At 41.9% G+C, this 14,384-nt stretch overlaps 1 protein-coding gene across 3 annotated transcripts in view; it reads right to left on the bottom strand.

The window, feature by feature from the left end:
• The window catches only part of cyth1b (cytohesin 1b), a 252,469-nt gene that overhangs the window by 130,730 nt on the left and 107,355 nt on the right, over positions 1 to 14,384 (bottom strand). The window contains exon 1 of one of the 3 annotated variants that reach the window (XM_063074557.1): positions 7,396 to 7,599. The exons of the other annotated variants lie outside the window; for them this stretch is intronic. Coding sequence (XP_062930627.1) covers positions 7,396 to 7,423 — 28 coding nt within the window. The 5' untranslated portion in view covers positions 7,424 to 7,599. Of the gene's footprint in view, positions 1 to 7,395; positions 7,600 to 14,384 lie in introns of those variants that run through there. 3 annotated transcript variants of the gene reach the window in all.

Genomic DNA, 14,384 nt, shown 5'->3' with positions numbered 1-14,384 from the left:
GAGGTGATAGGCAGGAAAGGTGAAGAAGGAATAGGGGGAAAACACAATGGATGCTGCCCGACCTGCTGAGTTCCTCCAGCGTGTTGTGAGTGTTGCTTTGACCCCAGCATTTGCAGATTATTTTGTGTTTACGATGTAGAGCCTTCCTGTCTGCCACAGTGCTATTTCCGTACCATGCAGTAATGCAGCATGTTAGGATGCTCTCTACAGCGCACTTGTAGAAGGAAATGAGTATAAATGTACAAGACCGAGCTCTCTTCTACCTCCTCAGAAAGTAGAAGCATTTGGTGAACTTTCCTGAGTGTGCCGGATGTATTTTGTTATCATGAGAAGTTTTGCAAGATGTGTACACCCAGGAGTTTGAAACTGCTGCGCTGCCAATGTAAAGAGGGGTCTGAGTGATGAGAGTTCTCTGAAGTTGAGAACCACCTCCTTTGTCTTGTTGAGACTGAGGCATTAACATTACCAACACTACAGATGAGTGTGAACATTTCAGCTACTGCAAGTCAATTGGTATTAGCTGGAGCAAAATTTTTAAAAAACTGCTGGGGGAGCTCAGTCAAAAGTCAAAGTAAGTTTATTATCAAAGTGCATATATATCATCATATACTACCCTGAGATTCATTTCCTTGCAGGCATTTACAGTAGAAGTATCATAGAATCAATGAAAAGCTACACAGAAAGACTGAAAAAGCCAATGTGCAAAAGCAAACTGCAAAATAGAAGAACAATAGATAAACATAAAACTGAGAACTCCTTGAAAGTGAGTCCATGGGTTGTGAAATCAGCTCAGTGTGGTGGTGAGTGAAGTTATCTATGCTGCTTTAGGAGCCTAGATGGGTTGGGCAGTATCTGTGGAGGGAAAGGGATGTTTCAGGTCAAGACCTGTATCTCAATCCAAAAGGTCAACCATCCCTCAGCCTCCACAGACACTGCCTCTAGCAGTTTGCTTTTTTTTTGCTCCAGCTTATACGATCTATAAAGTCTTGTGTCAGTATTAGCTGTATTTGAGTATACACACTGGCTGGAACTGGAATAACATAAAGTCCTGTAGAAGACCAGCACCAAATTCAATGCAGGCGGAAACGAAAGGATAATTTAATCACAACTTCTCAGAACCCATTAAGTAGGCTTCAGCAAGATATATTTGACTGCCCTCAATCCCTAACTGACTGTAATAACTTACAGGGCAATGACATTACATTACTTCAAAATGGGCTACTGAATGATTTAATCAGTTTTGTACTTTTTCAGACCACAAGATCAGAATCAATTTGAAAATCATACAACAGACCAAAGAAGTTTTTAAATGGACTAGCAATGGCTGAATTTCTTTTTCACTTCCATGCAATTTCAAAGAATGCATGTACCATAAGCTTGTGATCTGCAAATTTTATTTAGCAGTATGACTGGGACTCTTTCTCCTTGCACTAAAGCAACAATCGTTACACAAGTGGTGATTACTAAGAGCTAAAACAACATGATGCACTTATATAGTGCCTTTACAAGGCAAAAATATTCCAAGCACCTCCCAACAGCATAAACAAATACTGATATCCAATCTACAAATTGTTCAATGGATTCATGGAGCAGGGCAAAGTTTGAGAGGCTGGGAAAGCACACCCAGTGACTGAACACAAAGGATTCTGCTGATGCTGGAAACCGAGAGTAACACGCATCAAAATGCTGGACTCAGCAGATCAGGTAGCATCTGTGGAAAGGAATAACGAGACAACATTTCAGGCCAAGACCCCTTATCAGGACTGGAAAGGGAGAAGCAGCTGGACTAAGAAGGTGCACCTTCTCTCTTCTCCTTACCTGCCTATCACCTCTCTCTGGGGTCCCTCTTCCTTCCCTTTCTGCCATGGTCCACTCTCCTCTCCTGACAGATTCTTTCTTTTATCTATGTATTTATTTATTGAGATATAGTGCAGAATAGGCCCTTCCAGCCCTTCGAGCTGCACCACCCAGCAACCCCCAATTTAACCATAGCCTAATCACAGGACAATTTACAATGACCAACTAGCCTACTAACCGGTACGTCTTTGTACTGTGGGAGGAATCTGGAACATTCAGAGGAAACATGCGGTCATGGGGAGAACGGACAAACTCCTTAGACAGCAGCAGGAATTAAACACTGGTACTGTAAAGTAAGTGCTACCGCTATGCTATCTGCCACCCTTCTTCAGACTTTTACCTTTTCTATCCAGCACCACACACACACACACACACACACACCCCTTACCCTTGCATGGCTTCACCCACCACTTTCTAGCTTGGACTCCTTCCCCTCCCCCCACCTTCTTCCTCCTTTCCTTCCAGACCCAATGAAGGGTCTCTGTCTAAAATGTCAACTCTTTATTCCAAGTGATTGAAGCTGTGGCTGAAGGGCAGGCATTTGAGAGTGCACACTGATGAAGCAAAGAACTAGTACTGAAGCAAAGAAATGAAGAATGCACAGCACTCAAATGTCCTTCAAATTAAATGAAGGGTTTGTGTCTCCTACAGCTATGGAAGACAACGGTAATAACTTTTGAAAAAAAGTATTGACTTGATTGAAATTATGCTGGAGTTTAAACTTAGATGGCAGCACAGAATAACACAATTCTAATTAAGCTAACCTACTTTACTTGTTTTTAAATGGTGTGGAAATACTTTCGCCCACTCTACCTGACCCCAACATAATGATAAGATGTACCATTTTTAGCAGTATGATTCAACACTTACATAATGTATTAAAATAATTTTAAACAGGAATTGATTAAGCTATCTTTAAGCAGAAAGTTAATTCCCTATAATAAGGCATTGCTGTAATTTGTTCCCACTCTTGTATACAATTTAAACATAGAGTTTTTGCTCTTTTGATTTGAGAGTTTTAAAAAATCCCATGTATTAAGACTTGAAGAACAAAACTGCATTACCTAACTTGAGAAAGATCACTGCAAACTGTTAAACTTTTACATGGCTTACCACTTACATGGTGGGCAGGATTAAGGAAAACCCCAAAGCATTCTACAAGTATGTGAAGAGCAAGAGGATAAGACATGAAAGAATAGGACCTATCAAGTGTGACAGTGGGAAAGTGTGTATGGAACTGGAGAAAACAGCAGAGGTAATTTACTTTTATTACTTTATTGCCGCCAAACAATTTATACTAAAGCGTACAATCATCACAGCGATATTTGATTCTGCGCTTCGCGCTCCCTGGAGTACAAATCGATAATAAATATAATACAAATTTAAATTATAAATCATAAGTAGAAAATAGAAAAGGGAAAGTAAGGCAGTGCTGAAAAACTTGGAGAGTCAGGTCCGGATATTTGGAGGGTACGGCCCAGATCCAGGTCAGGATCTGGTCAGCAGTCTTATCACAGTTGGAAAGAAGCTGTTCCCAAATCTGGATGTACGAGTCTTCAAGTCCCTTAGCCTTCCCCCGGAGGGAAGAAGGACGAAAAGTGTGTTGGCTGGATGGGTCTTGTCCTTGATTATTCTGGCAGCACTGCTCCAACAGCGTGCGGTATAAAGTGATTCCAAGGACAGAAGATTGGTTTGTGTATGTGCTGGGCTGTATTCATGATCTCCTGCAGCTTCTTCTGGTCTTGGACAGGACAACTTCCTTACCAGATTGTGATGTAATGCTTTTTACGGTGCATCTATAAAAATTAGTGAGGGTTTTAGGGGACAGGCCAAATTTCTTTAGCTTTCTCAGGTGGGCCTTCTTGGCAATGGACTCTGCTTGGTTGGACCAAGTCAGGTCATTTGTGATATTGACCCCGAGAAACTTAAAGCTTCTGACTTGTTCCACCTGCGCACCACCGATGTAGATGGTGTCATGCGGTCTGCTACTCCTTCTAAAGTCAACAACCAATTCCTTCTTCTTGCTGACGTTGAGGGATAGGTTATTGTCTTCGCACCATCCCACCAGGTTCTTAATTTCCTCTCTGTACTCAAACTTTACACTACAGAAAAGGATCTTGGTGATTGTAGTGATGACTTGCAGCAGACTGAAAAGCTTGAGCATGTAGATATTAAGAAAGAGGATGAGCTGGGGCTTTTAGAAAGCTTCAAGTTGGATAGTCGCCGGGACCAGGTGAGGTGTACCCCAGGCTGCTGTGGGAGGCGGGGGAGGAGATTGCTGAGCCTCTGGCGATGATCTTTGCATCATCAATGAGGATGGGAGTGTTTCCAGAAGATTGGAGGGTTGCGGATGTTTTTCCTTTATTCAAGAAAGGGAGGAGAGAGCGCCCAGGAAACTAGAGACCAGAGAGTCTTACCTCAGTGGTTGGTAAGTTGATGGAGAAGATCCTGAGAGGCAGGATTTACGAACATTTGGAGAGGTATAATATGATTAGGAATAGTCAGCATGGCTTTGTCAAGGGCAGTTCATGCCTTACGAGCCAGATTGAATTTTTTGAGGATATGACTAAACACGTCGATGAAGGAAGAGCAGTAGATGTAGCGTATATGGATTTCAGCAAGGCATTTGATAAGGTACCCCATGCAAGGCTTATTGAGAAAGTAAGGAGGCATGGGATCCAAGAGGACATTGCTTTGTGGATCCAGAACTGGCTTACCCACAGAAGGCAAAGAGTGGTTGTAGATGGGTCATATTCTGCATGGAGGTCAGTCACCAGTGGAGTGCCTCAGGGATCTGTTCTGGGACCCTTACTCTTCGTGATTTTTATAAATGACTTGGATGAGGAAGTGGAGGGATGGGTTAGTAAGCTTGCTGATGACACAAAGGTTGGAGGTGTTGTGGATAGTCTGGAGGGCTGTCAGAGGTTACAGTGGGACATTGATAGGATGCAAAACTGGGCTGAGAAGTGGCAGATGGAGTTCAAACCAGGTAAGTGTGAAGTGGTTCATTTTAGTAGGTCAAATATGATGGCAGAATATAGTATTAATGGTAAGACTCTTGGCAGTATGGAGGATCAGAGGGATCTTGGGGTCCAAATCCATACGACACTCAAACCAGCTGCGCAGGTTGACTCTGTGGTTAAGAAAGCGTAGGGTGTATTGGCCTTCATCAATCATAGAATTGAACTTAGGAGCCGAGAGGTGATGTTGCAGCTATATAGGACCCTGGTCAGACCACACTTGGGAGTACTGTGCTCAGTTCTGGTCACCTCACTACAGGAAGGATGTAGAAGCCATAGAAAGGGTGCAGGAGACTTACAAGGATGTTGCCTGGATTGGGAAGCATGCCTTATGAGAATAGGTTGAGTGAACTCGGCCTTTTCTCCTTGGAGCAACAGAGGATAAGAGGTGACCTGATAGAGGTGTATAAGATGATGAGAGGCACTGATCATGTGGATCGTCAAAGGCTTTTTCCCAGGGCTGAAATGGTTGTCACAAGAGGACACAGGATTAAGGTGCTGGGGAGTAAGTACAGAGGAGATGTCAGGGGTAAGTTTTTCATTCAGAGTGGTGAGTGTGTGGAATAGGCTGTTGGCAACGGTGGTGGAGGCAGATACGTTAGGGTCTTTTAAGAGACTTTTAGATAGATACATGGAGCTTAGTAAAATAGAGGGCTATAGGTAAGCCTAGTAATTTCTAAGGTAGGGACATGTTCGGCACAACTCTGTGGGCCAAAGGGCCTGTATTGTGCTGTAGGTTTTCTACGTTTCTATGTTTCCATTTTCTGATAACTTGTGTATAATGAGATCATACACAAGGACTGAACTTTGAAGAGGAGAAATTTCTCTGCTGGAGTCTCTCCAGTGTAAGCCATCATTTTATGTTTCTAAACAACCATGTTGGATTTAAAGTAGCATGCTGAACCAGAAACAAAACCATTAGTTCAGTAAAGTTGCTCACTAATAAAATGCAAACATTTATAGATCACATTGAATCCATTTCTTTTCTTTAATTTGCTTACATTTTAGAATTAGAAATTACCAATGACTCAATCTGATTTGCAGACTTTTGGATGAGACATTAATCCATACCAGGTGATTACTCGCTAGTGTCCTGTTCAGTACTGGTCCTTCAATCAACATCATCAAAACAAAAATGTGACCATTCTGACACCACGACTGGCAGAAGCTGGCTATAAAGAAATCAGCTACAAAGCTACTTGCATTGCATTAGGGTTTGAGAACTGTTACTGGCTGCAAGGCTCCTCAACTTTGTCATGAATGGCCCCAAGCTCAGCTGCAAAAGGAGAAGGATTGGGTCTGGGGCCAGCAACCCCATTCTGTAAAAACCGAGTGCTACAGAAACACAACAGAAGCTCAAAGATCCTCATCTCGGGGAGAGGAAGGATACGGCAGGAGGATGGGTTACATCTGGGGACAATTTGAAAGACTGGCCCAGGACAGGGGACACAGGTGAGCTGCTGACAGTAGAGGTGAAGGGCTGAAGAACAGAAGCAGAAGGTTCCATGGAGATTATGCAAGAAGTGAAATAGGTTATAAAAGTATATTTTCAATACTTCTTTGGAGCAATAAACATTCTAAAGTACAACCCAATGGATAGGCTTATTCTCAGTTACCTTAATGCCTCTCTCTAACTATGTAGAGGATTTGAACAGAGTCACTATGTTATACTTCACAAAAAATGGACTTTGGAGACCTTTAAATAGTGATGCCCCACAAGTACTGAAAAGCTAAATCAGGATATGCTTGTGATCCAAAATAACATCAGAAAAATGCTAACTATAGTCAGCAGATCAGTCAGCATCTGTGGAGAAAGAAACAGAATTTGCACTTCAGGTCAATGACCATTCTTCAGAACCTTTCGTCAGGTTAACTTGGTCTCTCCCCTTTTTCCGCACCTCCACCACGCACAGATGCTACTCAACCTGCTGACTGTTTCAGGTACTTTCTATATCAAGGGTTCACAACCTAACATTCACAGACCCTTCCTTAATGGTATTGGTCCACAGCATGAAAAAGGTTGGAAATCCCCGTTCTACAGCCACAAAGACACTTCACAGCTCAATAATTGTCATTTAATTTCATCAAGCAAAATCATATCATCAGATGCTGCCAATTATGTCGACAAAATGTATTCTAGTTAAGATGGCAATTTAGCTCCAAAGTCATCATTTTATATGTGAATGCTTGAACAGTTACTTCCGAACATCCAGCATTGTTCACTAAAGTGTGGTATAACACCATCTGCAGATCAACCAATATAGTTAGTACAAAAAAATAAAGTTACAGTCATGTTCATTTTCAGCTTAGAACAAGGTAACAGGAAAAGTCACAGGACGTGTATTCATTATTAAAAATGTTTGTAAAGAAATTTGGTAATAAATTATAAGTTAACTTTACAAACACTCAATGCTTCTTTGCCTCCCTCATGATTATAAACTTGTACCTATACTGGCAGAGAGTAAACAGGTTACACTGTTGAAAGGAAATGGATTTCCTGTCAGAGACTCAAACTTACCACCACCACCTTCAGCGTTGAGAACCATTGTTCCAGGCACCCGTTCTAGATCAAAATAACTTGTAAATAAAAACTATTTCAGTGAAACAGTTGAAGCTGAAACCTAAACTGCCGAGCAGAGATCCAAGAATTCTTAACACAGCTCAAGTTGCTGAAAGCAGGCAGGGTTTATCAGCACCTAGTACTAGTAAGCCAATCACTACACTCTGTGTAATTTAACAATTGACTGTGCAACAGCCACAGAACACCAATTGGCTGCCTGCTCCGTCACTGTATAAGGAGGTGCTAAGCTTCATTTGCAGCAACTACCCTTGAGACAGGCACACCCTGATTATGCAGCTGAGCTGGCGCCCTTCCTGTCTGTTTAAGTAATAAATGACTCAGTGACTTTGGCATTTTCAGGCCTGCACATGTGTTCGCACAAAGACAACTTCAGAGCTGTTCCAAAAATAATAGACTCGGCAACAGCAAATCCCAGTCCTAGTATGTCACTGATAATATTTGAGGTTATCTGCATTTAAATGAAGCTCAAGGCTCAAAATCAAAGGACAAAATAGGTTTATTATACATGTCACCACATACAACCCTGAGATACTCAGTAAAACTAAGAACCATAATAGATTCAGTGAAAGGCCGCACCCAACAGGGTGGCAAAAAGCAAGCAATGTGCAACAGATAACAATCTGTGCAAGTACAAAGTAAATAAACAAATAAATAAATAAGCATTAAGTATCAAGAGCATGAGATGATCAGTCCTTGAGAGTGAGTCGACAGGCGGTGGGAACAGTTCAGTGATGGGGCAAGTGAAGTTATCCCCTCTGATTCAACAGCATGATGGTTGAGGGGTAATAACTGTTCCTGAACCTCATGGTGTGAGTCCTGAAGCTTCTGTACCTTCTTCCTGACGACAGCAGTGAGAAGGAAGCATGACCTGGGAGGTGGGGTCCCTGATAATTGATGCTGCGTTCCTGCAACAATGCTCTGTGTAGACGTGCTAAATGGTGGGGAGGGCTTTACCCGGGAGAGACTGGGCCATCTCTACTACTTTTTGTAGGCTTTTCTGTTCAATGACATTGCCTACTCTACTGAAACATTGGTTTGCTTTAGAGAACAAATTGGACACATTTGGTATGTACTTGTCCAGGTTCTCTTTGAACCCCAGGGCTGCACCTTCCGCTCTACTCCAGATTGATTTATTTAATTTCTGTACATTATTACTTGTACCTCTCCTCCTTGTCCACTGTTGAGATCTATAACCATACTTTCATCTCAGTGGTGCTCAGCAGCTCCATCGCTTTCAACAGCCTCTCCACCTCGATCTACTGTGTTGTTTTAGCTATCTCCTCCTCCAACCCATATAATGATCAACTCTTTATTGATCTAACTCACAGACTCCGAGCCTCTGCAAATCAAGCAAGATTCTTCAACCTCATTTCCAAACCTCAATGCAGCCATGCACATTATGCACGTTCTTCAGTCTTTAATGAATACACGCTCCTATACTAGACTGCCTACCTGTGATTCCATCATCAGATTAAACTGTGCCGCTGTCCTTGATGACAGACTGCTACCTTTATAATTGTAGTACCTAGCTATAAGATTACTGATATAAACAGAACATAGTACTTCAGTCATAAGCAACCTACATTTTATGACAATAGTATAACACATTGTGAGAATAATATTTTTTTTTAGATTATGAGGACACTCAGTCCTCGTTTATTGTCATTTAGAAATGCATGCATGCATTAAGAAATGATACAATATTCCTCCAGAGTGATATCACAAAAAAGGACAAACCAAAGACTAACACTGACAAGACCACATAATTATAACATATAGTTACAGCAGTGCAAAGCAGTACCATAATTTGATAAACAGCAGACCATGGGAACGGTAAAAAAAAAGTCTCAAAGTTCCGATCGACTCCCGATAGTCCCCGATAGCAGGCGGCAGAAGGGAGAAACTCTCTCTGCCATAAACCTCCAGGCACTGACAACTGTCGATGCATTGGAAGCAGCTGACCACAGCTGACCGAGTCCGTCCGAAAACTTCGAGCCTCCGACCAGCCCTTCGACACCGAGCACTGAGCACCATCTCTGCCGAGTGCTTTGACCCTATCCCGGCCGCCGAGCAACAAGCAAAGTCGAGGATTCGGGGCCTTCCCCTCCAGAAATTCTGGATCACACAGTAACAGCAGCAGCGAGAAAGGCATTTCAGAAGTTTCTCCAGATGATCCTCCGTTCTCTCACGTCTGCCTCCATCAAATCAGGATTGTGCATGGCACCCTACTTGACAGATTACAGATATCATTCACCGGAGTGGTCGCGCAAGCTGCATCCCGCCCCCATCTTCTCTTGCTCCCATAATAATCATTTCTAATAGATCTAAAATTATGACATAACATTCAGCAAATAATCATTTACAGAGCACGCGAATTTCCCTCTTTTGTTTTCAATTTTCACAATATACAAAGTATTTCGAGGCCAACGAGCACGTTAAATAGATACTTTACTATTATTAGCAGAATTGATGAAAGAATAAACAATGACTTCTATTGCAACACACACACACAATACTGGAGGAACTCGGCAGGTCAGGCAGCAACATGGAAATGAACAGTCAAAAGTTTCAGGCCGAGACCCTTCTTCAGGACACATTTCTATTCCATTTCAAGAATGATTTCTGTTCCATTTTGCACATCCTGAGGACATGCCGAACTGATTAATCTGAACTGTAATATAAACTGAAAATGCTGGCAATACCCAGAAAGCCATATAGCACCAAAGAAGGAATCAGAGTTAATGCTTCAAGCTGATGAACTTTAATCACAATGTTTTCATACCCTTCTGATAAAATATTATTGAACTATGTTTCAACTCCTCTCTCCACTGCTGCTGCTTGATCTGCTCATTATTTCCTGCGCATTTTTCAATTTCAGATTCCCAGTAAGAGCATTGATTTTAATTTTTGAATATAGTTTAAACCATATTTCACCATAAAGTGTGAAACACCACATTCGATTTGCGTATAGATACTGGAGGCGTAGGAGAGATAAGTGACCACATGGAGCACTTGTGACTATTACATTCTAGCTATTGAGGGAGTGCAGCGTAGGTTCACAAGGTTAATTCCCGGGATGGCGGGACTGTCATATGTTGAAAGATTGGAGCAACTGGGGTTGTATACACTGGAATTTAGAAGGATGAGACGGAATCTGATTGAAACATATAAGATTATTAGGGGATTGGACAAGCTAGAGGCAGGAAACATGTTCCCGAGGTTGGGGGAGTCCAGAACCAGAGGCCACAGTTTAAGAATAAAGGGTAGACAATTTAGAACGGAGTTAAGGAAAAACTTTTTTCCACACAGAGGGTTGTGGTTCTGTGGAATGCTCTGCCTCAGAAGGCAGAGGAGGCCAATTCTCTGGATTCTTTCAAAGAAAGAGTTAGATAGAGCTCTTAGAGATAGCGGAGTGAAGGGATATGGGGAGAAGGCAGGAAAAGGCTACTGATTGTGGATGATCAGCCATGATCACAGTGAACGGCGGTGCTGGCTCAAAGGGCTGAATGGCCTACTCCTGCACCTATTGTCTGTTGTCTATTATTAGTTAAGGGATAATTCTAATACCAGAGAGCAGGCATTTTAAGGAGAGAGAGGGTAAAATCAAAAAACAACTTTTTAATCATAGAGAATGGTGGGTGCCTGGAATGCACTGCCAGGTGTGGTGGCAGAGGTAGATACATTAGGGATTTTAAGAGATGTTTAAATCGGTGAATGAATGTTAGGGAAATGGAAGGATATAAGCATTATGTAGGCATTAGTTTAGTTCACCATTTGATCACTTATAACCATATAACAATTACAGCACGGAAACAGGCCATCTCGGCCGTTCTAGTCCCTGCCGTACTCATACCCTTTCCTATTCCCACCGACCTGCACTCAGCCCATAACCCTCCATTCCTTTCCTGTCCATATATCTATCCAATTTAACTTTAAATGACAACATAGAACCTGCCTCAACCACTCCTGCTGGAAGTTCATTCCACACAGCTACCACTCTCTAAGTAAAGAAGTTCCCCCTCATGTTACCCCTAAACTACTGTCCTCTAATTCTCAACCCATGCCCTCTTGTTTGAATCTTCCCCACTCTCAATGGAAAAATTCTAACCACGTCAACTCTATCAATCCCCCTCATAATTTTAAACACCTCTATCAAGTCTCCCCTCAATCTTCTACACTCCAAAGAATAAAGACCTAACTTGTTCAACCTTTCTCTGTAACTTGGGAGATGAAACCCAGGCAACATTTTAGTAAACCTCCTCTGTACTCTCTCAATTTTATTGACTTATTTAATTGTGGGCCGAAGGGTCTGTTCTTCTGCTATATGTTCGATGTTCTTCTCTGCTGTAACTGCTGCAGAGAGATTCTTCTTCAAAGACTGTACCACACCTAAGACAGCAGATATATAGAAGGGGGCTTCACTGAAAATATTTACTCAGTACTGAGCAACATCAGTATTCATATTATTCTCAAATTTCAAAATTTCTACCAAGTGAGTCAAGATGGACTCATGTCTGCAGCATCGGTGGTGATAAATTTAGTACTGGAAACAGGCTTTCTCGAGCAACTCTAGATTGCTAGAGTCTCTTGTGGCTCCACAGGTTTTCTCTAGTTTACATGGAATCATAATTTCCCCAAAGACCAACTGGTTTATAAGATTTGCAGAAACCCATAAGTATATTTTACCTCAATGTATTTTTAAGCTATGAAATTTTCAGGGTACAGACACGCGATCAGTATAAAAGAAAAAGCTTTACTGTTCTACATTACAATTCTCCATCATTCACATCTTTCCTTTATTGTCCTCCCTTTCCTTTCCCAGAAACTTGAAAGTTAAGCAAGCATTTAGGCAATGGATTTCAATGACCAAATCCAGCCTATTTACAGTAAAGCTTTGAGAATCTACTATCTTATTATTCAGAAATTGGATTTAAATTCAACTTTGTTTATTTGTCATTCAACCATACAAAAGTACCTATGAAGACAGCCAAATGAAACAGCGTTACTCTGGAGCCAAGGTGCAAAACATAATACCAACAGTCATACACAGCACAAGGCACAGGCATATAAAATATAGTCATACACTAAAAATATAGTTCAAGTCCCTGAGTCCATGAATGTTGCAGCAGTCTCCAGTCAAGCACAGTACGGCTTGTCTTTTGCTGAGTGAACACTGGGGGGCAGGGGGGGAAGAGCAGTACTGCCTCCTGCACTCCTGCTGCCAACTCCGAAGCCTCTCCTTGGACGACTGTAAACAGGCGACACCACGGCTTGAGGCCTAGTCCTCGCGACAACTGAGGCCACATAGCTCCCCCACTGTCTGTTCCTGACATTAGCCAATAAACCAATGAATTGGACTTGCAGACCTTTAATGTCCAACAGGGTCTTGCGATCACAAGAAAAGCAACTAACATGATCACTCGCTGTTAGACTGCACACCTCCCTTTGCGCACCAACGCCTCTCTGTCACAAGCAGCATCACAGTCCACACCAAGTCCAGCTCCTTCAGCTTCTCCGCAACTCACTGATGGGCTAGACCTGCAGTACTTTAAGTTCTTGATGTCCAGCAGGGTCTTTCAATTGTAAAAAATACATGAAAAAGACAATAATACCTTTGGTTGGCCCCACAGAAACCACTGCATCCGACTGCACAGCCATTTTACCAGGAGAAATAGAGGTCGGTAAATAGAGGAGCTGCTCCCATTAGCAGATAATATGAAGGTTGGGGACACATGTTCAAAATGATATGAAAAATTCAGTGAAGGGATAGACAAGAATTTATCTTTAAATTATGCACAGAATAATTCTGATATAAAATTCAGATGGCATAACTTCACAGCTCCAGCAATCCAGGTTTGATCCTGACCTCTGGTGATGTGGGTTTTCAGTGGGTGCACCAGTTTCCTCCCACATCCCAAAGTACACTCAGTAGGTTAACTGGCTGGTGTGAGTCACACCTAGCATAGTAGTAGTCATAGTCATACTTTATTGATCCCAGGGGAAATTGTTTTCATTACAGTTGCACCATAAATAAATAGTAATAAAACCATAAATAGTTAAATAGTAATATGTAAATTATGCCAGGAAATAAGTCCAGGACCAGCCTATTGGCTCAGAGTGTCTGACCCTCCAAGGGAGGAGTTGTAAAGTTCGATGGCCACAGGCAGGAATGACTTCCTATGACGCTCTGTGTTGCACGTACAGTGCCTATAAAAAATATTCACCACCTTGGAAGTTTTCATGTTTTATTGTTTTACAACATTGAATCAAAGTGGATTTAATTTGACTTTTTTTTTTGATACTGATCAACAGAAAAAGACTCTTCGTGTCAAAGTGAAAACAGATCTCTATAAAGTGATCTAAACTAATTACAAATATAAAACCCTAATTAATTGATTGCATATGTATTCACCCCCTATAATATGACACATCAAATCATCACTGGTGCAGCCAATTGGTTTTAGAAGTCAGATAATTGGTTAAATGAAGATCACCTGTGTACAGTCAAGGTGTTTCAAATGATTGTGGTAAAAATACACCTCTGTCTGGAAGGTCCAGCTGCTGGTGAGTCAGTATCCTGGCAATAGAACACTTTAAGCAACTCCGTGAAAAGGTTATTGAAAAGCACAAGTCAGGAGATGGAAATGAGTAAATTTCCAAGTTACTGAATATTCCTTGGAGAGTATTTAAGGCAATCATCAAGAAATGGAAAGGATATGCCACAGCTGTAAATCTGCTTAGTGCAGCCCATCCTCAAAAACTGAGTGACCGTGCAAGAAGGGGACTAGTGAAGGAGGTCACCCAGAGACCTATCACAACTCTGGAGGAGTTGCAAACTTTAGTGGCTGAGATGGGAGAGGTTGCACACGCAACAACTGTTACCCTGGTGCTTCACCAGTCAGGTTTATGGGAGAGTGGCAAAGTAA

This window comes from Mobula hypostoma, chromosome 22 (genome assembly GCF_963921235.1).
Source record: "Mobula hypostoma chromosome 22, sMobHyp1.1, whole genome shotgun sequence".
Classification (NCBI taxonomy): Eukaryota; Metazoa; Chordata; class Chondrichthyes; order Myliobatiformes; family Myliobatidae; genus Mobula; species Mobula hypostoma.
Note: the sequence above shows the minus strand (reverse complement) of the source record. Positions and strands in the feature narration are given on the sequence as shown.